This window comes from Camelus dromedarius, chromosome Y (genome assembly GCF_036321535.1).
Source record: "Camelus dromedarius isolate mCamDro1 chromosome Y, mCamDro1.pat, whole genome shotgun sequence".
Taxonomy (NCBI): Eukaryota; Metazoa; Chordata; class Mammalia; order Artiodactyla; family Camelidae; genus Camelus; species Camelus dromedarius.
Genome location: NC_087473.1, coordinates 19,125,215 through 19,153,162, shown reverse-complemented (window position 1 = coordinate 19,153,162; position 27,948 = coordinate 19,125,215). Strand labels below are relative to the sequence as shown.

The window sequence follows — 27,948 nt, the reverse complement described above, 5'->3', positions numbered from 1 at the left end:
TATTTGTCTTTCTCTGTTATGATTTACTTCACTTAGTATGATAACCTCCAGGTCTGTCCATGTTGCTGCAGTTGGCAATAGTCCATTCTTTTTTATGACTGAGTAGTATTCCATTGTATAAATATACCACAACTTCTTTATCCAGTCCTCTGTGACGACAGTTTCTAAAACCATCTCCTGTGGACTTGTCTCCCCTAGGTGGACCTGGCCATCTCTGTGTCTGAGATTTCCATCGAAGAAAAAGTCAAGGTGCTTAGTCCCGAGGAGCAGCGGAGGAAGTGGGAGGAGGGACGCATCGATTACATGGGGAAGGACGCCTTTGCCCGCATTCAGGAGAAGCTGGATCGCTTTTTGCAGTGAGGTGGTATGTGGTCACACCATGTTCTGTTGTGTGGTCCTGTTCCATAAACACCTCGAGCCCTTCCAAAGGGAAAGGCTCTCCAACAGTGTGCCTCTATTGACGATTGACCAAGTTGAGTGCCTCACCTATATAACATGGTCCATCAGAAACCCAGCTTGAAGTCCCATGGGATCCCAGCCACCTGTGTCTCCTGGCTTCCCTGGGAAGTCTCTTCTCTTTACATCTTGTCCGCAGAAGGGAGCAGAAATAAACTTCTGGTCGACTCCAGGTAAGAGTCTCTGGTCTTGCTCGAAGGAGCTCAGGGATGCTTCCTGCGACAGAGTCTACAATATGTATCCTATGGAGGGTTAGATGTCTCTGCAGAACGTATGTCCCAAAGCTCATAACACTCGTCTGTGCATTTAGCCCCCTGGGAACCGTCCAGAATGAAATGTTCTTTCCTTTAAGACTAAGTAGATGTTCAGACATCTTGAGCGTGACTCTGGTTTAGACTTTGCAACTCATGGCGGAGAAACACCACGGCTGTGGTTTCTCTTCCACATAACCCAGCAGTGATGGACTCCCCCTTTTGGACCTGCCAGAGGTGTTTGGAAGGAAGATTCTAACTGACCTGGGAGAGGTAACCTCTTCAGAACTGGTTTACCTACTGGTTTAGAAGAACCAAGGGTTGACAGTGAGTGATGTCTGGTGACCACGTGCTTGCGGTCACAGGATCTGGAGAGGCTCCTTGTCTAGAGGCAGCTGCATTCGAGGTCCAGGACTCGGGACTGCCCTTTACTGGGTCTCGCTACCTCACTTCAAGATAACAGATGGAGTGACTGCGTTCCCCCAAGCCATTTCAACTCAGTTATTTTGGGACAGTTCTCAATTTGTGACTCTGGATGCTTTATTCCAGGAGAAAGCGTCAGCTTCAGACGTATCCCAGGTCTGTGAGTTAACGCGGTATGGTGGAACCTCTCACGGGGTCTCCCCGTGCATGGCCGCCACAAGGATGATTAAAGCCAGATGTCCGTTGCTGTACTGAAGACAAGAAATGCGGCTTGGAAACGTTTGGACGGTTTATTGATCGTACATGTCCTGTTGAAACTCATGAGTGGACACAGGTTTGGAAGAAGGGGAGAGGGCTGTGTTTAAGCTTCATTCGACGTGTCTGCTCCCACTGTTCACCCCCGAGCGGTTTAGCCCTCTGGGTCAGGGGATCTGGGTGAGCTTACGACGTCACTTGTGGCCTTAGCTTGTGCGAAGTGTGAGCGACCGGGGAGGCTTTGTCTCTGGGTGTGTGGGTGGTTAACGATCTACAGTCATGCTTGGTTTCGCACACAGGATGCTTCAGGGTCTAACTGGAAATAGCCATAGGGACATAGCCATTGGCAGGTTGCTGAGATGGTCACCAGCCATCAGGGTAATCCCGTACACTTGTTCTGGGGAAACAACATTGGTGCTGTGTGCCGTGGGGTTGACTGTGAGCAACAAGCTGAGACTGACATCCACAACTGCTGGTGAGCAGCTGAGCCTGCTCCGGCTCCTCTGGAGAAGAGGGTTCATACGCATGGGTGGTGGCTCATTGGCCGAAGGTGTACACTCAACACGGACTTCTGTCTTGCATCTACGGTTCATCCCCAGATTGGGACGAGGGCTCGCACGTTGCAAGTAAATTTTAGAACAGCAGTGGGGTCTCCTTCTGGTGTGTGTTTGCGTGTGGTGTTCTGAGCCATCAGAATAATATTTATGTAAATGTGGCTGCCTTTGTCCTGCAGTATATTTAAATGGCCCACTGGGTTTTTCAGAATTGATAGTAGCAGTAAAGTGAGGAGAACTATTTACTTCTTACCCTTGGAAATCTCATAAGGACTTTCTAGGGAAGCTGCCCATTTTCCTAGCATTGGCTTCTCAGCCCCCATCCATCCATCCATTCACCCACCCATCCATCCACTCATCCGTCCATCCATCCATCCATCCACCTATTCATCCACCCATCCATCCACTCATTCATCCACCCATCCATCTGTCCACCCATCCACCCACCCACCTATCCACCCACTCATCCATCATCCCTCCATCCATTCACCCATCCATCCATTCACCCGTCCATCCACTCATCCATCCATCCAACCATTCATCCGTCCATCCATCCACCTATTCATCCACCCATCCATCCACTCACCCATCCACTCATTCATCCACCCATCCATCTGTCCACCCATCCACCCACCCACCTATCCACCCACTCATCCATCATCCCTCCATCCATTCACCCATCCATCCACTCATCCATCCATCCAACCATCCATTCACCCATCCATCCACTCATCCATCCATCCATCCATCCATTCACCCATCCATCCACTCATCCATCCATCCAACCATCCATTCACCCATCCATCCACTCATCCATCCATCCAACCATCCATTCACCCATCCATCCACTCATCCATCCATCCAACCATTCATCCGTCCATCCATCCATCCATCCACCTATTCATCCACCCATACTTCCATCCATCCATCTATCCATCCACCCATCCATCCACTCACCCATCCACTCATTCATCCACCCATCCATCTGTCCACCCCTCCACCCACCCACCTATCCACCCACTCATCCATCATCCCTCCATCCATTCACCCATCCATCCATTCACCCGTCCATCCACCCATCCACCCATCCTTCCATCCATCTCCCCATCCACATGGTTGTTGAGTTCTCTCTAAATGGCAGTCAGTGTGACATGTCCTCAGTCAATACATGGAAACATAGGAGAACCTTCAAGAACATTTTAAGGACTTCTAAATAGCACCCCTCAAAAAGGTACAATCCTGTGTTAGTTCCTGCAGAATCCCAGTCCCAGAGCCCATGCTGTGTAATGAGTACAGAATTATCTAAGTCGAATCCCTGAGAGAGATGATTCGACCTATACTATCACTAATGTTTTGGTACACAGAAAGCATTTTTTTTAATTTAATTGTTCTAGAAATAGTACCAGTTATTCTTGGCCAGGATGAGATGGCATGGGGAGAAAACACGTTTCCGTATGTGCTGACGCGGTCAGGTGGATTAAGATGTGTAGATTTAGATGAGCGCAATACGACATTTTTGTTCCTCCAAGTGGCTTGGTCTGAACCCGCTGACACCGCCGCCGTCTGGGGCTGGAACGCGCATGGGTTGTCCCAGTGCTAACGAGTTTTGGTTTGGAATTGCCAACTCGTTGGAGGAAAATGGAGTTTCCTGTAGCTATGACACCTGACTTGGGAAAGGTAGATGAGTTCTCCTTTCTGAGTTCCTAGCTCTCTACTCTCTAGCACACAGTGCAATTTGTTCTTAGTGCCTTATGCTTGGAAACTGGATGTTTCATACACCAAGTCTTCCCATCATTCTGAGAAACAAAACTGGAATATTTTCTTGGCACAGACCACATCTGTTGAAAGACTTTGCTGCAGCGCCAAATTAGACCTAGGACGTGAAATATATTTTGCAGATAAAACACATCCTCTTTTTCTTTCTTTAAATTGAAGTACAGTCAGTTACAGTGTGTCAATTTTTGGTGCACAGTGTCCCAGTCATGCATATACATACATATATTTGTTTTCATCTTCTTTTTCATTAAAAGTTATTATAACATACTGAATATAGTTCCCTGTGCTGTGCAGAAGAACTTTGTTTTTAATCTATTTTTATATAGAGTGGCTAACATTTGCAAATCTCTACTCCCAAATTTATCCCTTCCCACCCCTTTCCACCAGTAAACATGGTTGTTCACTACGTCTGCGCGTCTGTTTCTGTTTTGTAGATGAGTTTATAATGCCCCATTTTTTAAGATTCCACATATAAGTGATATTATGTGATATTTGTCTTTCTGTGTCTGACTGACTTCACTTAGTATGACGATCTCTGGGTCCATCCATGTTGCTGCCAGTGGCATAATTTCACTCTTTTTTACGGCTGAGTAGTATTCCATTGTATAAATATAACAGAATGTCTTTATCCAGTCATCTGTGGATGGACATTTAGGTTGTTTCACCGTCTTGGCTATTGTAAATAGTGCTGCTGTGAATATTGGGGTGTTTGTAGCAGAAACACATCTTCTTTTAAGTTCAGGAGCCAAAAAATATACCAGTGGTATCTTGAAGACAGCACGGATTGTTAACCAAGATGATGAACAGAAAGAATCAGTATGTTTAATATAATCAGATCATCTGGGAATACACTATAGACCCCTCTGAAATATTTGAGGCTCCCCTGGCATTTCTGGGTTACACAAAATTTACTTCCCCACAGAAGTTCAGTACCATCTCATCAGCAAGAGACTCTTTGCCCGGCGGGATGTACACCATCATCTCTTTCTTGGATTCCTCTCTTCCTTACTGGCTCCTGGCCTGACGCAGCCCTCATGACTGGGTTTCCCTGGCCTCCATCCAAGGAGAACACAGACGTTGAATTTGTTTTTGCATTCGAGTGGGTTTCTTCTGCGGTTGCGGTTGGAGTGAAGGAACAAAGGCTTCCCAGAATTTAGAGCAGAGAGTCTGCAGAGCGTCTGGAAAGAGCCAGGCTTGTTTGTGGGTGTTCTTTTCGCGTGGGGGGCAGGGAGCTGGTTATGGGTGGCTGGTAAAGAAGCCCGCTGGGGCATCGCGTCCTTGACTAGACCTCACAGGGTATCACAGACACCAGGTCTCCTGCTTAGGGAGTCTCTGGTGGCTTTGTGAGTCTGGCAGGGGGGCGGTCCTGCAAGCGGTCTCGGAGGGCTGGCTGCTACCTGTGGTCCCCTGTCAGCACCGCAACTGCGTCTCCATCCTTGCTTTCCTTTCCCGTGGCTGACACCTTCACCCCCAAGCTGACGTCTGCTTGGTGTCTCTCCTTGGCCCCCTACAGGGAGGCGGCCCCTGCTTCCCTACCTAGCATCTGACCGTTTATGTCAGGCAGGCTGACCTCTGACACGGGCTGATTGGAACACTGGATATTCTCAGTGCGGTGAGGAAGCGTTTGGGGTTTCCTTGCCGATGGCACGGGGTCCTGTCTCCCAGTCGGGCGTCTGTGTTCCGGCCACCAGAACTCGCCCAGATGGCGTCAGCAGGATGAAGAATGTGTGGTGAGCCCACGTCGGCGGCCATCCAGAGATAAAGGGGCAGCTGAGGAGCTGATGTGGGGAAGAGGCAAGACCTGGAGCCGCGTGTGGGAGCCACAGGGTGGTTTTCTCTGCCCCACCCAATCTGGACCAGGTCCCCTTTGGTGCCCTTCGGCTCCAGAAGGCAGAATATCTTTTTTTTTCTCTATTAAAGTATAGTCAGTTACAGTGTGTCAATTTCTGGTGCACAACATCATATCCCAGTCATGCATATACATGCATATATTCCTTTTCGTATTCTTTTTCATTGTAGGTTACTGCAAGATACTGAATAGAGTTGCCAGTGCTGCACAGTATGAATTTTTTCTTTATCTGTTTTCCACGTCGTAGTTAGTGGCTGCAAATCTCGAACTCCCAATTTATCCCTTCCCACCCCGTTTCACCCTGGTTACCATAAATTTGTTTTCTGTCTGTGAGTCTGTTTCTGTTTTGTAAATAAGTTCATCTGAGTATTTTTTTTAATAATTAGTTTAATTTTTTATTGAAGTACAGTCAGTTTACAGCGTTGTATCCATTTCTGGTGCACAGCATCATGGTTCAGTCATACATGTACATGTGTATATTTGTTTTCCTATTCTTTTTCATTACAGGTTATTACAAGGTATTGAATATAGTTCCCTGTGCTCTACAGTAGGACCTTGTTGTTTATTTTTTTATATACAAACTTCTCTTTTTAATCACCCTCAGAACAAAAAAAAAGGACGAGTGTTCTGATTTCTCCACATTCTCACCAGCACTTGTCCTAGTGTATTTTGATTTTTGTTCTCGCCATCGGGTGGGTGTGCAGCAACCTCCCACTGTGGTTTCCGGTTGCATTTCTCTGATCGCTAGTGATGCTGAGCATCTTTGCATGTACGGAATACCCATTCCTGTCACCTTTAGTAAAGTGGCCATTTACCTCTTCAGCCCATTTATTAGATCATTTGCCTTATTACGGAGTTGCATGCATTTGCAAATATTCTCTCCCAGTCGGCAACTGCTCTTTTCATTTTCTTAACGGTCTCTTTGAAATGTGATAAATGCTCATGTATCTTTTTTTTTTTTTTTTTAAATAGGCATTCCGTGTCTTATCTAGAAAATCTCTTCCTAGCTCCAGAGGGCAAAGATTTTCTCCTAAGTTTCCTTCAGAAAGTTTTGTGCAGGTCTCTGGTGGATTTTGAGTTCATTTTCGTGTTGTGGTGTGAGCTGAGGGTCTAAATTTGTCTTTTTGCACGTGGCTATCCAATCGTGTCAGCACCGTCTACTGAGCCCTCCACTGGATTTTTTTAACAGCATGATAAATTTTATTTTATTTTATTTTATTTTATTTTATTTTATTTTATTTTATTTTATTTTATTTTATTTTAATGGAAGTAGAGTTGATTTACAGTGTTGTGTTACTTTCTGGGGTAACAGCATAGTGACTCAGGTATACATATAAAAATACTCTTTTTCAGATTCTTTCCCATGATAGGTTAGTACAGGATGTTGAATAGAGTTCCCTCTGCTGCACAGTAGGACCTTGTTATTTATCTATTTTATACATAGGAGTGTGTATCTGCAAATCTCAAACTCGGAATTTGTCCCTCCCCCACCCTTTCTACTTTGGTAACCATCAGTTTGTTTTGTGTGTCTTTGAGTCTGTTTCTGTTTTGTAAATAAGTTCATTGCATCATTTTTTTTTTTAGATTCCACATGTGAGATTATATGATATTTGGTCCTTCTCTGTCTGACTTACTTCACTTAGAATAACGATCTCTAGGTCCATCTGTGTTGCTGCAAATGGCATGATTTTATTGTTTTTCATGGCTGAGTAGTATTCCACTGTATAAATATACCACAGATTCTTCATCCAGTCATCAGTCGATGGACATTTAGGTTGTTTCCATGTCTTGGCTGTTGTAAATAGTGCTGCTATGAACATGGGATGCATGTGTCTTTTTGAGTTAAGTTTCCCTCCAGATACATGCCCAGGAGTGGGATTGCTGGATCATAGGATAAGTCTATTTTCAGTCTTTTGAGGAACCTCCATACTGTTTTCCACAGTGGCCACACCAAACTGCATTCCCACCAGCAGTGTAGGAGGGCTCCCTTTTCTCCACAGCCTCTGCAGCATTTGTCATTTGAGGACTTTTCAATGATGGCCATTCTGACTGCTGTGAGGTGATACGCCATGGCAGCTTTGATTTGCTTTTCTCTGATATTTAGCAATGTTGAGCATCTTTCCATGTGCCTGTTGTCCACCTGTTTGCCTCCTTTGCAAAAAATGTCTGGTTCGGTCTTCTGCCCATTGGGTTTGTTTCCTTTCTTGTTATTGCGTGGGACGGGCTGTTTGTATGTTGTGGAAGTTAAGCCCTGCCCTTGGATGTTTAATAGGCTGGTATGTGGGGCCAGGCCAAGAGGACTGTGTTTTCCTCTCTGCGAAGTTTGCCTTGTTCGGGTAGCTGAGTGGATTCCCTGGACCCACAGAGCATACTTACCCTTTCACAGAGCTTTTATTCAGAGGCAGAGGAGCCGAGGCAGGAAGACAAAGGAGCAGGCAGGCCAGCACCGTGGGGGAGGCGGACAGAAACAGCCCAAGCAAAGTCCTCCACTGCTCCACTGCTCTGTCCCCGGGGCTGTCGGGGAGGGGAACTGGGTTTCCAGGTGACTCAGGCATACATGAGAGGGCAGGGGTCAGTCATGCCTCTGTGGCCACCTAGTTAGGGCAGCGGGCCTAACTGGTTAGGCCAGTCGTAAACAGGCAAATTCTAAGAAACAGAGCCTGCGGTAGAGAGGGAGACTCGTGAACCTTCACCAGAACATCGTAAACCTCCCTGCGCTTATCTTGGCCAAGAGTCCAAGACCAGACTTGCAGGCTTCCCGGAGACACAGAGTTTGCTTCCAACAAGGCGTACAGCAACTCTGTCCCCCGACTCCTGGGGGCCCCCAGCTGACCGGCTGGCCACAGTCCTGGCTCTCTGGCAGTCTGCAGGGAGCACCCTGTCTCCTGGGTTTTTAATTTTTTTTTTCCCTACTTCCCCTCCAACTCAGCCACCTGCTGAGAAAAATGCCTATTTTCCTCAGATTCAGTTTTGCAACATGTTACCAGGGAACTGCCCCCAAATAAAAGCCGTATGATTTGAACACTGAGCCCGTTCCGTGAGAAGAAAGAGGTTTGACTTATGATGAGCAGAACTCACAAGGGGGCATCTAGGAGCTTTGTAAAGGATGCAAAAAAAAAAAGTGCCCAAGATTTCCTGCAGAGATTTAAAAAGATCAGGGGAGCCAGCTCGAACTCTAAATTGGAAGCAAAGCTGTTTGCATTGTTGGTTTTTTATAGGTGGGACGAAACTTGGGGTTTTTAAACAAGAAAACAGAAGAAGGGTGTTCAAGTCTGTTTATTTATACTATAGGGTTTTTTTTTTTTTTCTTTTGTGCATGTTCTCTGGGTGGGGAATGTGCGGATCTCTGAAAACAGAGAGAAACATATTTCATTCTTGTCTGCGGTGGCCCCTGGTTCCCGGGGACGTATGATAGATTTAAAAGGCTAGCAAACACGGGACTGTCCCCTAATAGACGTGTGGGGTGCTGCGGGGTGTCAGGTCAGGGCTGAGGGACTCCGGCTGGGGACGGACCTTAACGTGAAGCCTGTCACGTGTCACCCTCCCTACTGTCACCTTCTCTGATGGGCTTCTGTCCGTCCCAAGACGTGTAAACCATCCACGCAGGGAGGGTGCGTTCCTCAGGGACCGGGCTTTCCCATACTCACGGCTGCAGAGCAGAGCGTCAAAGCAAGCGGAGAATCTTCACCCCAAGAGCAGGTACGGAGTCAGTCTCCCAGCCTCGCTGTCCCCACAGCGCGAACCGGGGACCCAGGGCAGATGCCTTCAGGATGTGTGTAAGGAGGGTCCTCCTACTGACGTAACAAATCCCCATGACTTAGTGGCCCCCGAACAGCACAGGATTATTATCTCAACGGTTCTAGATGTCAGACGTCTGACTTGGGTCTCACTGGGCTAAAATCAAGGTGTCACCACGCCTCCTTCATTGCCTGTGTCAGATGGACAAGCCACAGGGGTGGGGCTGTGCACGACACGGGCTGGAACTGATTTACAGAAGGTGCTGGTCAGGTTGCAGGTATTCAGAGAATGTAAGCTGCCAGCCCTCTAAGTGCTGGAAGGCTGCTACACCTGGCCCTGCGCCCGCGGTTAAAATGTTCCCTCCAGACACTGCCTGCTCATTGGACCATCGTTTGCTAAGTAAGTCTTTTACTTGAGCCATAAAAGGCGGCATCAGAAAGCTTGCTCAGGTCCATAAAGGTTCTCTCACCTTTGTGTTGAAGGGCCTAAGCCTGGTTTTGTTCAGGGCAGCCCACCTGAAAGGGTGCCTTTCTCGATTTCCAGTTGTTTCTATGGATGACTCTTGAGGGTAGGAGTTGTGGCTTCAGGCATCTGGATCATCCCCTTCAGAGGCTGACTCAACTGAGAGCAATGCCCTTTCTGCTCCCATTCCTTCCTCCTCTCTGCTGCCTGGATTGCCTGTGTGTTGCCTGGTGCAGCGGCAACCATGTTGCGACCACGAGGCAAAGGACGGTAGCCTTCCAGGGAGTTGGAAAGGGGCTGCCAGCCCTGGATTGATTCCCTCAGATTAGCTGGGAGATAACACACCCCTCTCTGGTTGACACCATTTTTATTCCTGGTGTCTGTTACTAGCGGCTCAAAGAAGTGAAGCCACTACGGGCAGTGGTCCTAATGTGTGGGGTTGAGACCACCGTTTGAGATCAGACGTACAGGAGCAGACACAGAACTCTTTTATCTTTTCTCTGTTACCTTCAAAGAGTAGGTGTAAATACTTCTATGTGCCATTTTGTAGGGCTGTTCACGGAGGCACTGAAATTCCAAGCAGGCTTTAAGATTGATGGGTAGAGAAATTGGACACTGGCACTAGGGTACCCCCTGAGCTTCGGAGGAGGACTAGAAACAGCATTGTTTGGGTGTCCACTGTGATCCTTTTGTTCCATAGATGAGAAATCTTAACAGCCGCTCCCTGGCCACATCATGCCTCTCAAGAAAGGGCAACTTAAGCGAGGACCAAGGTTGTAGACTTTTTTTTTTCAGTCCAGTTACTGTCTCCGGGGTCCTCTCACAATCCTGGCTGTCACGGGAGCTGTCCCTGTCTTTTTTAAACATTGATTTCCCAGATTTGTTGAGGTAGACTTGATACATAAAATTGTATATATTTAAGGTACAAGGTGATGGTTTGATACATGTATACGCTGTGAAATGATCACATCAAGTTCACGCACACAGCCATCACGTCATACAGTTGCCGTTTTTGTGTGTCTGGTGAGAATGCTTCAGATCTCCTGTCTGAGCAAATTTCAACTACATAATACGTTTTTATTAACTGTGGTCACTGTGCTGTATCTTCAATGCCAAGAATGTGTTCATCTTATGGCTGGAAGTGTGTCCACTTGGACGGTGTCCCCAGCTCCCTCACCTCCCCATCTGTGGCAACCACCAATCAACACTCTGCATCTATGACTTCGTTTTTTGTTTTTGTTTTTTAAGATTCCACATATAAGTGAGATCATACAATATTTGTCTTTCTCTGGCTGACTTATTTCACTTAGCATAACACCCTCAAGGTCCACCTATGCTGTTACAAATGGTAAGACTTCCTTTTCATGGCTGAATAATATTCCATGGTGTGTATATACATCTACCTACCTATCTATCCATCTACCCATCCATCATATCATTTCTATTTATCCATCTATCCATCCATCCATCTAATCAATCTATATTCATCCATCTATCCATTGTATCATATCTATCTACCCATTTGTCTGTCTGTCTGTCTGTCTATCTATACATATTTATCAATTTTCTTTATCCGTTTATCCACTGATATGACTCTTAGGTTGTTTCCATGTCTTGGCTATTGTAAATAACGCTACAACAAACACAGGGGTGCAGATAAGTCTTCAATATCCTGTTTTCATCTCCTTCAGATAAATACCCAGATGTGGAATCGCTGGACCACACGAGAGTTCCATTTTTATTTTTGACCCCCTCCCCATGGTTTCCCACAGTGGCTGCACCAGTCTACATTCCCAACAAGAGTGCTCAAGTTCCATCTTCTCCACGTCCCGCTCCACGGCTCTCATCTCCTGTCCTTTTGCTGAGAGCCCTGCGGACGGGGCAGATCACATCGCCCTGGGGTCTCACTCCTGGCTGCAGGAGCACAAGGGGAAGGTTCCACAGCATGGCTGCAGCCATGGCTTCCACACGATGTTCCCCAGAGAGAACTGAGGGGGCACGGGGCTCAGGGTCTCCCTGTGCGCCTCCACCGCCTGGCCCACCCTGGCCACCACCGCATGGTACAGGGGCTCAGAGCCGGGGGACAGGGGCCGTGCCTCCGAGGGGTCTCTGGAGAGGTCGAAGAGCAGAGGGGGGTCATGGTGGGTCACCCCCTCCCCAGAGCAGGGGCACACACTTCGCCCGTAGCAGGCCCCCGCTCCCTGGGGGTGGAACCGTGGCGTGACGTAATGGACTTTCCAGAGTCTTCCACCTGAATGCAGACACGGGGTCGGTCAGGGCAGGAGAAACCTGCTAACTGAACACCCAACCAGGTGCCTGCACTGGGGAGTCCAACGTCCCATGTCCAGCAAAAAGAGGACAGAGAGGAGGACACGGCAGATTGTGTAAGTCTGACCTCACTGCTGTCAAATCAGTGTGTATGTATGTGTGTGTGTCTATGTGTGTCTGCGCATGTGTGTGTGTGTGTGTGTGTGTGTGTGTATGCTGTTCTCCAGGGACGGACAAGCAAAGGGACTCATTCCAAGGTGCTCAGGGGGCTCTGTGTGGGGGTTAGACCTACAGATGCCCTTAGAACGTCCTTACCCTGCCTCCCTATTTTTAAGTGCTTGGTGCCCCCGTATTACTTTTATAAACAGAAGCAGGAAGGCCATCTCAGCAGTCTGCCTGGCAAGGTCTTGCTGTGTGCTGAAGGGGCTCATGGGGATTCATGTCAGATAATAAACCCAGTGAGAGGGCGCCACAGACTGGAGCCCACAAGTCCCTTCCTTCACGATGGGGTCAGCACCAGCCAGCATCCTTCTTGACATACCAAGCAACTCTTTTCGTCTTGTAAGAAAGGGATTGGCTCTGTGAGGACGAATGTCACGTGTCAACAGGGCCAGTGTCAGGTGGCCAGATACATGGTCAGATACTAGTCTACATAGCACCTCGAAGGTGTTTTTTAAGATGAGAGTAACATGGAAATCTGTAGATGGGGAGTTAAGCAGATTGCCCACCAAGGTGGGGGTGGGCCTCAGCCAATCAGTTGAAGGACTTAAAAAAAAAATACAGAGGTTTCCCAAGGAAGAAGGAATTCTGCCTCCAGACTCCAGCACAGAAATTCTGCCTGAGTCTCCAGGCTTTGGAGTCAAAAAGCCAACATCAACTCCTGCCAGGCTGCCATGAAGATTACAGACTTGCCACACACACCCCCCCAGCCCAGCCATGTAAGTCAATATCTTAAAATCTACCTATCTGTCATCTATCTATCTATCACTTTTCTATCTAAACTATTATCTATTCATCTATTATCTATCTTCATCTGTATCTATTCACCTATCATGTCATCTTTTTCATCCGTCCATCCATCCATTCATCCATCCACCTACGAGTCCATCCATTCATCCATCCATCTATTCATCCATCCACCTACCAATCCATCCATCTACCCATCCATCCATCCATCCATCCATCATCTGTCCATCATCCATCCATCTATCCATATAACAATCTATCCATCCATCCATCCACCATCCACCCATCCATCTCTCCACCCATCTATCCATCCACCCATTTATCCATCCATCCAACCATCCATCCATCCATCCACCCATCTATCCATCCACCCATCTATCCATCCATCCATCCATCCATCCATCCATCATCCATTCAACCATCTATCCATCCATCCGTCATTCATCCATCATCCATCCACCCACCCATCCTCTCAGTTCCATTTCTCTGGAGAACCCTGACTAATACAAACCTCCCCCCTCCCCCAATCATAGGTTAGGTATCTACTCACTCTCCTTCTCATGCCAGCGTGCAGCGTGGAGATATTTCCCGCAGTAATGAAACAGGAACTCGTGTGCCGAGTGCTCAACGTCTCCTTGTAGCAAGGGCATCAGGCTGTGGCCATCCATCACCCTGATTCAGTGAAGAGACCACAGGAGGGAATCAGGCTGAGCCCACTCAGGCTGCATTTTCAGCCTGGGACCTTTAGAAGGCTAAGGCTGCCAGGACTCCAGATGACATTGAGTAGAGGCTTGCTGGCAGCCCTGGGCAGAACACACAGGCGCGCACGCCCAAACACACACAGACACACCGACACACAACATTCTGATCTCAGATACTAGCATAGAATCTTCTTAAATTCCAGCTGGACTGCCCATGCCCTTAGACTGAACTCTAGGGCTGCAGAAATCTTTTTAAAACATTACAGGTGCCAAGATACGTGGTCACCTGTGTGAAGTGTCTGGACAGGGGACCCAGTGATGCCCCCATGACCTGATGGTCCTTCCTCACAACTCATCCTTTTTCAAAGTCCATAATCTGGATTTAATGTAGAAATGTGGTAGCTTTCCCTGCAACCGAAACCCACTTTTCACCTTCTGCTTTATTTTAAACTGTACCTAAATGGGATGGTTTGACTTGAAGTCTGAGTGTCGCTGTGAAGGTGTTTTGTAGGTCTAGTTAACATTTACAATCAGTTGACTCTGAGTACGGCCGATCACCCAGGATAACAAGGGTGAGCCTCAACCGATCAGTTGAAGGCTGTCAAGAGCCCAGACCGAGGCTTCCGGGAGAAGACAGAATTCTGCCTCCAGACCGTAACATAAAAATCTTGCCTGAGTTTGCAGCCCATTGGCCTCCTAACATCGGGATTTCCCTTTGCCAGCCCCTACCACTGCATGAACCAATTCCTTAAACTAAATGTCTTATTTCACACAGATGCGCACACACACACACACACACAATCGGTCCTTTCTCTGGAGAACCCTGATGATACACTACTAAACTAATAAATAAATGAGATGCTTCTTTTGACCATAAAAAATGAGGATAGGATACATCATAATTATGCTTCACACAGGAATATTTACTGGTTATCTTAAAGTAAAATCAAATCTTTATAAAAATATTTACTTCTGTTTTTTCCTCTTGTATTAGAGGGACTTTGGGGCCCTGGTAAATCATTTTAAAATCATTGTGTCATAGCTTCATCAACAGGTAGCCGAGACTGTATTTCAGGAGATTATCGGAAGATGTGGCAGCGAGATGCCTGAATCTCCCCACTGTGACGCCGACATGGCATAACCTCGGCAACACTGCAAATCGTGTAGCTTGTCCCAGCTGTTCACTTAATCTTACATTTTTACCGAGTATGGTTATTTTATGTTACGCCGTCCCCTATATTTCAGGACATGAGAAGTTTTCAAATGTTCTCCTGTTGTAGGTTTTTCCCCCCTCCAACGTGGAAGAGGAAGGGGAGCCGTCTCAGGAATTAGGGAGGAGGTGGTCTCATCCCCCACGTACCTGTCCTGGGGCACCTGGCCGCCCCCCAGCTGGACCACGGTGGGGAAGACGTCCATCAGGCTGGTGGGCTCGTGGACCACTCGGCCGGCCGGCAGCACCCCGGGCCACCGGAAGATCCCCGGGACGCGGATCCCGCCTTCCCAGCCGCCCATGCCTTTGCCACCTGGAAGTCAACGACATCATGAGGGTTCCCCAGGAGATGGCCCCGTCTACAAACACACCTGGGTGCACCTGGGTGCACGCGTCTATACACAGACACCCACATCTACAGACGCACAGGGTGGCAGCCTGGAGGTCCCCAGAATGGCTGCAACCAGACTTGTCCCTTCCCCACCAGTAGGGGGTGCCCGTTTCTCCTTGTGAAATTTGGTGGGTCTTTGTAGCCACTTCAATAAGTGGGAGGTGGCAGGTGTGACTTCAGAGGCAGAAGTGGTGCTGGGACTTCATACCCATGGACTAGGAGGCTGCCCTTACCCCGAGACTTCCTCTTTGGGGGTGGAGGGACTGGGAGCTGGGTCTGGGAACCTTCCGTCTCTCCTAGCTCATCGCACCTCCCGCCTGTTTCTGAACCGACCCCTTCTTCATTTCTAAGGTGACCCTCCCAGGGACCCCTGGTAATGGGTTGGGACCCAGACTCGCTCTTGAAGAAATCCAAGTCATTAGGCATAAGGCAATGTGTTCATACCGCCTAGGACCTCTGGGTGAAGCAATCAGGAATTCCAGCGGGAGAGTTTTAAACAAGGAGAGACGTGTTCACAGTCTCACTCGGGCGCCGCTGCTTTCCTGGGGTGCACATGGTAACCCTGTTGCATTTTCACCTTCTGCGGCTGCATAGGAAGTCACTGCAAGGTCCACGGCTTACACCACCACCCAGTTGTGCGGTGTCAGCTGTGCAGGGGGGAAGTCTGCCGTGGCGTGGCTGTGTGGTCTCCTCTGGGGTCACGCAGTCTGGAGTCAAGGTGTCGTTGGCAGACTATAATGCTGTAGGGTACAACTGCCGGGAACGATCCAATTCAGCTACACGTGAGCCTCTTACATCTTGGGGATGTAACTGGCGGATGGGAGGAAGGATTCACATCCAAGTTCGTTCAGTTGTAGGAAAAATCCAGCTCCCTGTGGCTGTAGGACTGAGGTCCCCATTACATCCTCGGGCTGTATGTGGCGGATGGGAGGAAGGATTCACATCCAAGTTTGTTCAGTTGTTGGAAAAATCCAGCTCATTGTGGTTGTAGGACTCAGATCCCCGTTTCCATGCTGAAGAGGGCACCGTCAGCTTCCCCGGGCTGCCTGCATTTCTTCTCAGGGACGTGGTCCCTCCATCTTGAAAGCATCAACAGTTTGTTGAGCTCTTCTCATGATTCACCTCTGTCTGACTTTTCCTTTTCCATTAGCCAGAGAAAGCTCTCTGGCTTTAAGGGTTCATAGCGTTAGGCCAGACCCACCAGGACATTCCTCCTACCAGCCTAGAGGACAGCTGTGCTGTGTTACACAGTGCCATCATGGGAGTGCTATCTCGTCACAGTCACAGAGGCCAGGGGGCGGGGAGGAACATTTTTATCTTCATTATTCATTTGTACATCTCCCTCTTCTACTGAAATGCAAACCTTTTAAAGAAGGGCATGCCTTTTTACCCCTCTTGGCACCGAGAATGTGAATGCATAGCAGGTGCTCAAGAGTTCCCTTGGACTAAGGCTCAAGGATACATTGTACAACACAGCGAACGTCACCAATATTTCATAGTAACTTTAAATGGTGTATGAGCTATTGAAAGTATTGAACCACGATGGTGTACACCTGAGACTAATATAATGTTGTAAATCGACTATACTTAAAAAAAATTCCCTTCGATAGAGCATCTTCTTTTTCACTTCTACTTGGTCACCAACATTCCCTGCTGGAAGTCATTTCCTCCATCACACAATCTGTCCTTGAGCCCCAACGCCCATCGCTCTTACCTCTGTATATGCCATTCCATCCGCCCAGCTGGCTGTGTTCATCTCTTGCCTCCAAATGTCCTCCGTGATCAGAGGTAAAGTACGTGAGCGTCTTGTTTTTCAAACCGTGTTCTTCGACGGCATTGAGAATTTCCCCTTTGCAAAAAATGGAACATTCCAGAGCAACGTAAATAAAACCACATTGGTGAATTCCACATAACCCCCCGTTCCCTTTCTGAATAAGTCACTTCTTGCCAGTCAAGAAAAAGGAATCACGGTCATGCAAGTGCTCCGTGTGAAGGCGTATCTCATTTTTCTTCCGATACCATAGGATTTAGAATCCTGCTGGCAAAAACATCACTGATCCAGAAGCACATAGGTCACCAACAGAAGGCTGTCCTGGCACTCTGTGTGCGTGTGTACACACGTCCACGACAAGCATGTGTGGGTGGGAACGTGGTGAGAAACTGTGATGCGGGAGGAAGCCAGAGCTGGGAGTATCTACGCGTGTTGGCCTCTGGGGTCAAGACTCAGCACATGCAGACGACCATGTGTAAATCAAGCGATCGCGTTATCCGTGGGGATCCCACGGGCGTGAAAAACACAGAAGGACTTTTAACCCCAAGGGAAGGTGCAGTGCTGAAAACGCAGGGTTTTGGAAACATGATGTCATCTGCCCTCCTGTTTGGGGGCTGTCTGCCTCTTCACGTGGCCCTGTGTACATACCACCATGCTTGTGTGAGCGCACGCTGTGATAAACTCCAAGGGTTTCCACGCCCACCTTCTTTTAAGAGTGTACAGTGGGTCCTCTGCAGGCTTTCTTGAAGCCACAAAAGGAGGGTGATTTGGGACCAGTGTCCCGAAAGGCAGCAAGACTGCCCCACTTTTTGTAATGTCGCGTGACGGTTTGGCATCACCGACCTTCTCGAAGGGCGGTCTGGCGCCAAAGCAGAGCGAGAAATCGGAAAGGCAGAGGAACGCGTGCGTGATATGGGAGAGGCTTCCTCCCACTGTTTGCCTTTTCTGTTCTTTGCTGCACCCCAGTTCTTCGTGAGATGGCTCAACCTGTCACCACGCTCTCGTGGGGAGGCCAAGACTGAAGGAAGTTGAGCCGTGCGGGGACTTACCCACGAGCCAGTCCATCTCCTCTACGTTGTCGCCGTACAAGCCATGCTGACTCTTCCCAAGAAACTCCTTTGTCGTCACGAGGGGAACATGCACATGGAGCAGGGACACCACGAGCAGGAATGGCCCGTGCTTGTTTCTGAAAGAAGAAGAAGAAAAAAACACACTTCAGGTAGAAGACCATCTCTTTCCACGCTCGCTGACCCACGACTTCAGAGTACAGACTCGAAACTCAAGCTCTGGAAGCCAATCCCCATGCAAATGTTGAATTCCTCAAACCCACTGGCTCACAGGGCTGCTGGATGGGATCCCAGGGATGATCAAGAGACTCAGATGCTCGGAGAACTCACCGCCCTCAGGATGGGATGCTGTCCTTACCTTTCGATGTAGGAAACGGCTTCATTTAGCAGAAGCCTTCCGGCTCTTTCCAAAACCATGGGCTGCTCTGTGACCTCGTGGTTTCTCATCAGGATGCAATTCCAGCGGCGGGCAAACCCAAAGCTGGCGTACCAGGAGACAAAGAACAGGAAGAGCAGGCTGGCCGCCCCCAAGACTGCTTTCCAGGAAATGAAGAAGAGCCCACAGGCCTTGCCAGCCGCGAGGGTGAGGACCCCCAAGGCCATCATCTGGGTGTAATGCCGCAGCCTTGCCCTCGTGGCCGCGTCCAGTTCCGGGGATCTGCCCGGGAGACAGTCGTTGACGAGGGTGAAGGGCATGCCGAAGAAGTAGTCAAACCCGTGGTTTAGCGGGTGGTGGCAGTGGTCGGTGCGCGATTCGCAGTTTATGCCCTGGTGCCATTTGCCTGAAGATAAAAGCCAAAACTTAAAAAAAAAAAAAAAAATACACTTCAGGGACTCTGATACAAATCACCTTCTGAGAATAATTTGGATGTTCCGACAGAAAGAAGAAAAATGGTAACATTTGAAAGAAGAAAGGAACAGAATAGAAATTCGAAATAGAAAGGCACACTGTGGATTTACGGTATTGGTCTTTAAATGCACACATTACACTTCATAAATACGAATGAACGCATCCACGGAATATGGATATCAAGTGACTGAAGGTTTAAGCCCTTTCCTGCAGCATTTGAGATTAAGAGCTTGCAACCCTCGACCATTCTGCTACACTAAGTAACTTAGAAAATACAGTTTACAGATTTTTGTATTTTTACTTAAAAAAACTTGAAAAGGGGAATTGACACAAATAATCTTAGGACAGAGAAGTTAACAGGCTCCTTCCACTAGCTAGTAATCACAGGTAATTTTTTTCCCAATGGCAGTAATTTTTACAACAATTGAGGTAGGACGCCCGCATCTCAAATTCCAGGAGAATGTCCAAGAATTGTGTTGTCTATGGGCACTTTGTGTTTATTTCATGTACCACAGACTCCTAACCAGCTTACATTTAGCTACAAAACCGGCTAGAACAAGCTCCCACCTGCAATTTGCCCAAAATTCCAAGTGGAGAAGTTAAACCAGGTCCCTGCCCCTTCTCCTTCCTACCACTTATAAACTATCTTCAGAGTCTGTAGGAATCTGTCCTAGGACCTAACCCAGGGATCTACCTTTTTTATCCTTAAGGAAAGAAAAATACTGGGGCGCGGTGAGGATTGTGGACAGAAAGTGAAACAGAAGCACCTCCCAACAGCAAAGCTTTCCGCCATTTGGTTTTGTAACCCTAAGGGTTTTGAGGTGGGAGGTGGCCATTTAGGGAAAGAAAATCTGTAGAGATTTCTGACATATCCCAAGAGGAGAAGATGGATTTGTCCAAGGAAGGAAGGAGGCTAACTGAGCAAGATTTTGAATTAAAATGACTCTTCAAAATACATGCACCCCCAGTGTTCACAGCAGCAGTATTTACCATAGCCAAGACATGGAAGCAACGTAAGTGTCCACCGACAGATGCCTGGATAAAGAAGCTGTGGTCTATTTACACTATGGAATACTACTCAGCCATGAAAAAGAATGAAGTAGTGCCATTTGCAGCAACATGGATGGACCTAGAGATGATCATACTAAGTGAAGTAAGTCAGACAGAGAAAGACAAACATCATGTGATATCACTGATATGTGGAATCTAAAATATGATACAAGTGAACTTCTTTACAAAACAGAAACAGACTCACAGGCATAGAAAACAAATTTACGGTTACCAAAGGAGAAAGGCGAGGACGGAGGGACAAATTGGGAGTTTGGGATGAGCAGATGCACACTACTGTATATAAACTAGATAAACAACAAGGCCCTACTGTAGAGCACAGGGAACTATACTCAGTATCTTGTAATAACCTATAATGGAAAAGAATCTGAAAAAGAATATATGTATAACTGAAACACTTTGCTGTCCACCTGAAACATCGTAAATCAACTATACCTCAACTAAAAAAAAATTTTAATGACTCCACAATGAGAAAAATTCCAACACAGTGAACAATTCAAGAGTGATCAGATGGATCAGGCACTCGATTTGAGTTCTGATATAATTTTTTTTCCCTCGCAGGAACACAGGTTCCTCTGATTTCTGATGGTCCCACCCCCTGAAAAACCCGAGCAGCGCTCATCACCGCACCGATGAGGCCCGTGGCGTAACCTTGCTGCTGGAGGACTCTGGCAAACGTGGTCTCGTTCTCGGGAAGTCCGCCTGAGCCCGCGTTCCACTGAAGGGCCCGGTACCCGTTGCTGGCTTCCATGCCTGTGGGGTGGAGCAGAGCAGAGCGGATGTGTTCATTTCCCATGGGCTACGGTTGAGGTTCTCAATGGCAGATTGAGGTTCTCAAGGGGGGATAATTCTGCACCCCCACCAGTGGACACTCTGCAGGGCCTGGAGTGGTTTGGTTGTCACAATGAGGGGAGGGGGGATAACAGCATCCAGTGGGTAGAAACCCTACAGTGCACAGGACTCCCCACCCCAGAGAATCAATCAGTCCCAAATGGCAGCAGTGCCGAGGAAGAGAAACCCTGGACATTCACATGAGAGACAGTCTGCAGAGGGATCAATTAATCAGTTGATTGATTAGTGTATCTATCAATTGATTGATTTATCTATCATCTATCTATGTATCTATGTATCTATCTATCCATTTATCTATCCATCCATCCATCTAATCTATCCAATCTATCTATCCATCTATCCATCCATCCAATCATCCATCCAATCTTTCTATCTACCTATCTATCCATCCATATAATCTTATCTATCTATCCATCCATACATCTAATCTATCTACCTATTTATCCATCCATCCACCTAATCTATCCAACCGTCTAATCTATCTATCCATCTATCCATCCATTTAATCCATCCCTCCATCTAGCCATCCATCCATCTAGTCTTATCTATCTATCTATCATCTATGAATGAATGACGGTGCCTCTTAACCAAAGACGACTTTGCCCTCCAGGGGACACCTGATAATACCTGGAGGCATTTTTGGTTACCACAACTTGTAGTAGAGATAAGAACAGTGGCTAGTAGCGCATAGTTGGCGGAAACTTACTCCCCAGGACCTCAAAATGTGACTGCATTCACGGATGGGGGTCTTTAAGGAGGAAATTAAGGTAAAGTGAGGTCATAGGGTGGTTCCTGATCCCATAGGACTGGGGTCCTTGTAAGAAGAGATGAGGATCCAGACACACGCAGAGGGATGACCACGTGAGGACACAGAGAGGAGACAGCCATCTGCACAGCAAGGAGAGAGGGCTCAGGAGACACCAGCCCTGCTGACACCTGGGCACACTGAGAGATTGCTGGGTCGGGGGGTACACACACATTCACCTGGTGCAGACGCTGACAAACCAGTGTCCACAGTGGTCCTACCCGGGTACAGCTGCACCCACGGTGTTCAAGGATCTCCTCTCGCTCTGTGTCCTTGCCAACACTTGAGACTGTCTATTGTTTTTGTGCAGCCACTCTGCTGCATCTATGTTCATATAAAATTTTTTTAAATTATATTTTGAACGGTTTCTTCCTGTTCCCCGTCACTCCCTTTGTACGTACTTTGGACCCTCTGGAATGTACCCGTTGTCCTCACGTCAAACGTTTTGACATGGCTCTCTGTACTAATTTTCTGATGACTGCTGTAAGCAATCACCACAATTTTGGTGCCAGAAAATGAGGCAGATTTGTTTTCTTGGGTTTCTGGAGGACAGAGGTCTAAAATCAAGGTGTTGGCAGAGCTGTATTCACCTTAGAGGTTGCCTGCAGAGCTGTATTCCTGGGGGAGGGTCAGGCTTAGGGTGAGGGACATAAATTTGGTGCCAGAAAGCAACAAGGATTTATTTCCTTGTGTTTCTGGAGGCTGGAAGTCTAAAATCAAGCTGTCGGCGGGACTGAATTCCTCTAAGAGGATGCCTGCCTTCCTTTGCCTCCTTCTGCATCTTCCACACACGCTGCTTCTCCTACCAGGATTTTTGGGATGACACTGGACCCACGTGGATAATCCAGGGTCATCTCCACGTGTTAAGATGCGTCCCTTAATCACATCTTCAAAACTCCCTTTGCCATATTAAAAAAGAGCAATATTCATGGATTCTGGGCGTGAGGATGTTGTGGGCTGCTCTTCTGCACCCCAACAACCTCCCAGAACCCACCTGAAATCATGACTTCACGTCAAGATTGACTCAAGTATTTTAAGCAAATAACATCACATGTAATCAGCTCTGTCCGGAGAGTTTCAGCCCTTCAGCATTCCAAATAATCATACCGTTTTTAGAAAAAAAACATTTGTTTTCCTTTTGGCAGGACTACGTACCCCGTACTGGGTATGCCATCCCAGGACAACGGAACGGCAGCTTCTGTTTTCACCGTCCCCCCCCCGCCGAATCTCAACCATCACCACCCGATGACTGGGGACAGTGAACGGGGGTGGGGTGGGGACGCGCCCTGTCCCTGGCCGGCCCCCCCCCCCCGGCACCCACCTGATCTGAGCGCGTGTCGGCCCGTGAGGAAAGACGCTCTGCTTGGGGTGCAGAGCGGGGCGGCCGCCAGGTGCTGCGTGAGCCGCACGCCTTCCTGCGCGAGTCGGTCGACATTGGGCGTCCTGAGCAAACCACACAGAGGCCGCCGTCAGGACGCAGTCGTGCAAGGGGACAGGGGAGCTCATGCCCGCGGGGAAAGCACCCAGATGGTAGGGGCGCCCCTGGGCTTCAGAACGAGTTGTGTTAAGTGTCCTGCAGAGGCAGCTGGACCCCCACTTCCAGAAGTTTGGAGCAGAGACGGAAGCCGACACTGTCACATGCACACACCCCGAAAGGGTCTGAGGAGGCTTTCTGGAGGCGACCGCGGCGGGCTCCCACGCGGGCCTGAAAGGCCTGCTGGCTTGCGGCTGTCGCTGCGACGCGGGTGCGGGCCCAGGATGAGCTGGCGTGGTCCGCGTTTCCCGCCAGCCCGGAGGAGGGGGCGCTGGGCTTCCTCGTGGGCTAGTCCAGAGGCCGGGCACCGGCGCGAGAGGGCGCAGGAAGGTCGGAAAGCCGTCAGCAGGCAGGCAGCAGCGAAGACGGGGACTCCTCGTTACAACGGGGACCCCGGAGTCCCTGCGCTCAGCCCCTCCACCCCACAAGAAATCCCCCCATGGCATCCCCGACAACGGCCACCTGGTCTCTGGTCACTGGGAAACAGGGCAGCCCGTTCCGTTTTTGAACAGTGTGTTAGAAACTTGTTTTGTTCTATAGGGTGGATGGGAAGGTCTTAAAACCTTAGCGATTTTTCTTCACATCTTTGGGGCTGACAACTTTAGACCAGTGGCTCTCCAGGGGGACAACTTTGCTTTAGCGAAATCTAGGGGGCATTTTGGGCTGTCACAACTCAGCGAGACGGTGCTCGTGGCATCGGTGGGTACAGACCAGGGACACTGCTCAAAATCCTATGGTGTACATGGTGCCCCTGTCACGCAGAAGTCTCTAACCTCAAAGATCAATAGGGCTGACCTTGAGGAACTCTGCTTTAGCATAAGGGCCTATCTATCTATATATCTAATTTTCATCCATCTATCCATCCTTCCGTCCAACCAACCGTCCATCCAACCATCCATCCATCCAAATATCCATCCATCCATCCATCCATCTGTCCAACTATCCATCCATCCATACGTCCGCCCAACCATCTGTCTGTCCAACCATCTGTCCAACCATCCATCCATCCAACCATCCGTCCAACCATCCGTCCAACCATCCATCCATTCATCCATCCATCTGTCCACACATCTGTCCATCAATCATCTGTCTATCTATGCATCTACCAAACATTTGTCTCTTACAATGTCTTCGTGATCATCTACACTGGGGAATGGGACGAAAAACACCATAGGTCTGAACCTCAGTAGAGCACCTTCCTCCTGCAGAATCCTTTCCCTCCACTTGTTAAAAGATTATCTTAAAAAAGGGGGAAAAAAAAAACATGCTACTTCTTTAATACATTTAAATGTGATGTAAAACTTTTGTGCTTCTCAGTCAACTGAAGATCATTCCTTTTTTCCCTTATCAAGTTGCTTCCCAAACATGGTCCTAAAACATTACTCTAGAGTGCCTCTCATTCCTGTATGCATTCTTTTCCTTTTCAATAGCACTCTGGCCTGTGGAATCAGTTACTTTTATTTTTAAAAAAAGCATCTGAAAATCACATAAATATGCTGAGAGATCTCTTGCTGCCTCTAGGGAAAAAGATGGGGTAGCAGCGTATGAGTGAGATTTGCTGGGAGAGGAGACAGCTTCCCTCCCTGTTACAGCAATGCAATGAACAGGTATCATGGTTATTCACAGAACTACCCGCTCAGTCTGTAACCCGTCTCTGGGGTAGCGTTGCTTTCAGAGCATCAGGGGGTCACTTTAATATTTTGCATCACGGAACTGGAAGGGTCCATCCAATGACCTCCTAACCCCGGAGGAAACACGCAGGCTCAGAGGAGCTCAGGGTCTGGGACCCCTGGCAGAGCCATGCAGGAGCAGGGTCAGCACCACCGGGCTGCTCCTGGGACTCCCTCTTCTGTCCTGACCCCCGGTCCCCTGACCAGCCTCAGGCTACATGATCAAATTAACTCCCTAAGGAGGGAGAGCCGGTGTTACCAACACAAACCCCAGCCGAGTTCCAGTTCCGAGGCTCTTCAAGCCTGTCCCCGCCTGCAGACGAAAGCAGGAAAGGTTTAACCCAAGGGGATAACTCTGGATCCGTCTCTCCATGGAATCTTTCAGCTCTGCTCCCTCCGTGAGACCCTCCTGAACATTTAATGATTTAGGACAAAGATAGTCAATCTCTGGCCGAACGTCACCGTGGGTCTATTTCGGGAAGTCCCTCTGGAGCTCAGGGCGGTTCTGAAGTTTTTCAAGAGTTGGGAAAAATAAACAGAAGAAAAAAGAAGGGTAGGACCTTATGTGACCCATGCAGGCTCTCACAGTCCCATGTGGCCCCTTACAGAAGAGGATGGCTTATATTAACCCCTAATCTGGAATAAAAAATTCTTCCAGCGTGTCACCCTAGGTGATCTGGGTTGCATCTTAAATCCAATGAGTGTGTTTCCAAGAGACAGAAGACGAGAGACAGAGACACAGAGGAGAAGCCATGTGGAGACAGAGGCAGAGACGTGAAGGGGGGGGGGCACCAGCCCAGGAATGGACTCCTGGAGCCCCCAGAAGCTGGAAGAGGCAGGAGGACCCTCCCTTGGAGCCTCGGGAGGGAGCGCGGCCCTGGGACACCTTGACCTCGGATGTCTGGTCTCCAGAACTGGAGGAGGAGAAATTCCTCTTCTTTTAAGGGCCCCAGTTTGTGGTCATTTGGTACGGCTACCCCAGAAAATTAATGCACCCCTCCACCACTGTTCATGTTGTTTGAAACGTTTAGGACTGTCTGCCTGTCGAAAAATAATTGTTTTGGTGCTGAGATTCAAGGCATTAAAGAATCTCCTAACTTCTACAGGCAGATTTTAAATGCATCTCTCTCTCACACACACACACACCCCACCTGCACCCCCAGCCCGTGGTACCTCAGTGTGTCGTTCCCATAGCAACCAAGGTCCCCAATGCCAAGATCATCTGCCATTATCAGTAGGATATTTGGTTTAAACTCATTTGCTGCTTTTAATTCGCACGTCCTCAGAAGGCAGCTCACAGTGACTAAAACCGCCAGAAACTCCCTGCAGAAAAAAACACACCAAAAAGGGCAGAAATAAACGTCTGTCGGCTGGAACGAAATGTTGGCATTTCAAACCAGGTTGCTGGGACGGTATCCGCATTCCAGCCACGTTAGGATCTAACAAAGGACAGCCTCCAACTTTCGACTCCTTTTGTCCCAACTGCTTGCATAATAAACCGTCCTGAGCCGCAGAAACCTTGACCGCGCTAGGTTTTTGTATGCTGGTTTGTTTTGGAAAGTCGTGGTCGGCCAAAGTTCAGTTTCTTGCACTGAATTCACCCAGGCTCCTCGTCCCCACCACTTTGTAACTACGCCAGTGGCGTTAAAGTCACTAGAGGCCGGCCTCTGAGATGGGGCGCCCGCCTTGCCGGATGCGCAGGGCGGCCCGGCCGCGCGGCCCACCAAGGGTCCCCGGCACGCCCACGAGGGAGGCGGGCCCGGTCGGGGCAGAGGGGAACTCCCATTTTTAAAGGATGCATATGGGACTACAAGCAGCCCAGACATGCCAGGGAGAAAGCACAGCCGTCTCCACCAGTCAGCTCACGGACTGGAAAGGCACGTCTCCGGAGAGGTCAGGAGCGCACCGGCGCCCTGAGTAACCGCGGGCCGGAGCGTCCCGGGGGTGGATCCCCGCGCGCCCGGTTTCCGGGCTCCGGGCTGCACGTTCCAGAGGGTCCCGGGGTGCGCAGCACGGCCCCCGGTGCCGTCCGCGTCCCCCGAGGGCGCCCCGGCGCGCCCCGGGGATGGGGACCTGGCCTGGGGCGCCGACGGCTCTTGGCCGGAGAGTTGGGGGCCGCACGGCCGCGCTGCGGTGGGGATGGCAGCGAGGGGAGGGCCAGGGCGCGGACCGGGCATGTCCTAGAGGGTCGGGCTTCGGGGACGCGGTCACGGGACGGGGTGTCACAGCGCAGGCCCGGGCGGGCCCCCGCTTCCGGGCTGGGAGGCCGCGGCGGGGCGGGGCGGGGCGGGGCGGGGCGGAGGGCGGCGGCGGCGGCGGCGGCGGCCGCCCCGGGGGCCCGGACGGGGCGTGCCTCAGAGAGGGCGGGCGGGGCCCTGGGGGCCGGACAGCACGCGCCCTGGGGGGACGCCGCGTGCCCGGTCCCCTCCCTCTGCGCAGCCTTCCCTCCGCCTCCTCCCGCGTCCGGTTCCTTTCGTCTGGTCTGTGGATCTCCCCCACCCTCCGTCTCGTGGGAGAACCGCTGCCCCCTCCCCAGCCCTTTCGTCCCCCGTGTGTCCGGGGCACAGAGCTGGCCGCCAGCTGCATGCCGCGGACTCCGAGGCGCACGCACGGGGGCCCACGCTCGCCTGGACGCCCCTCCCCTCTCCTCCCGCGCCCCCCAGCCCGCGCCCCCCACCCCGCCCCGGGATGGAGTGGGGACCTCGTCCCAGGACCCCGCGCACCTGGCCGGGAGCTTGGCGCGTCCGCTCTGCGACGTGGGTCCCATGGCCGAGCGCGGCCCGGACGGAGCGCAGGACCTTGCCCCCAGAGCCGTGTCCCGGACCCGCCCACGGAGTTGCGCGGTCCGTTGCGCCCCCTCCCTCCCTAATCCTCTTAAAACTCCCGTGGCCTCCAGGGAATTGAGCTTGCAAACAGGTTTTCCTGGGAGGCTTCCTGGGGGCGGCGCTCCCAGAGACTGGGGCCAGGGAGCAGCTGATTGACGCCGGCTGGGCCGCGGTAGGAGGGCAGGGTGTTGCTAAGTGGTGGTGGG

The 27,948-nt window shown here is 49.7% G+C and overlaps 2 protein-coding genes across 9 annotated transcripts in view; one reads left to right on the top strand and one right to left on the bottom strand.

The window, feature by feature from the left end:
* Positions 1-21,214, top strand: part of GYG2 (glycogenin 2) — a 47,869-nt gene extending 26,655 nt beyond the window's left edge. For 4 of the 7 annotated variants that reach the window (XR_010379576.1, XR_010379577.1, XR_010379578.1 and 1 more), the window contains 2 exons: positions 199-12,970; positions 14,980-17,213. Coding sequence is in view for 3 of the 7 variants with exons in the window: in XM_064483530.1 (XP_064339600.1) it covers positions 199-360 (162 nt within the window). In the remaining 4 variants the exon portion in view is untranslated. Of the gene's footprint in view, positions 1-198; positions 12,971-14,979; positions 17,214-20,617 lie in introns of those variants that run through there. The other 3 variants (XM_064483530.1, XM_064483529.1, XM_064483531.1) reach the window with 3 other exon arrangements.
* On the bottom strand, positions 8,675-27,948 carry LOC135320414 (arylsulfatase D-like). Of its 2 annotated transcripts, none has more exons than XM_064483528.1 (10): positions 27,641-27,948; positions 26,091-26,240; positions 23,035-23,156; positions 20,687-20,809; positions 18,497-18,920; positions 18,121-18,257; positions 17,015-17,149; positions 15,060-15,222; positions 13,549-13,670; positions 8,675-9,358 (listed from the first exon to the last, which is right to left on the bottom strand). In XM_064483528.1, exons 1-10 carry the CDS (start codon positions 27,682-27,684, stop codon positions 9,330-9,332), a joined length of 1,449 nt encoding a protein of 482 aa, XP_064339598.1. In that variant the 5' UTR covers positions 27,685-27,948; the 3' UTR covers positions 8,675-9,329. The 2 variants fall into 2 exon arrangements, with proteins under 2 accessions (XP_064339598.1, XP_064339597.1); XM_064483527.1 differs by lacking the exon at positions 8,675-9,358 and adding an exon at positions 11,476-12,015 and having other exon boundaries at positions 27,641-27,939.

Excerpts from the sequence above, each read along its gene's own strand:
- LOC135320414 (XM_064483527.1), bottom strand. The coding sequence starts at position 27,684 with ATGGGACCCACGTCGCAGAGCGGACGCGCCAAGCTCCCGGCCAG. Across the intron at positions 26,241-27,640 it reads CGCGCCAAGCTCCCGGCCAG|GGAGTTTCTGGCGGTTTTAG; the intron begins GTGCGCGGGGTC and ends TTTTTTCTGCAG. Across the intron at positions 23,157-26,090 it reads TATGGGAACGACACACTGAG|GACGCCCAATGTCGACCGAC; the intron begins GTACCACGGGCT and ends TGGTTTGCTCAG.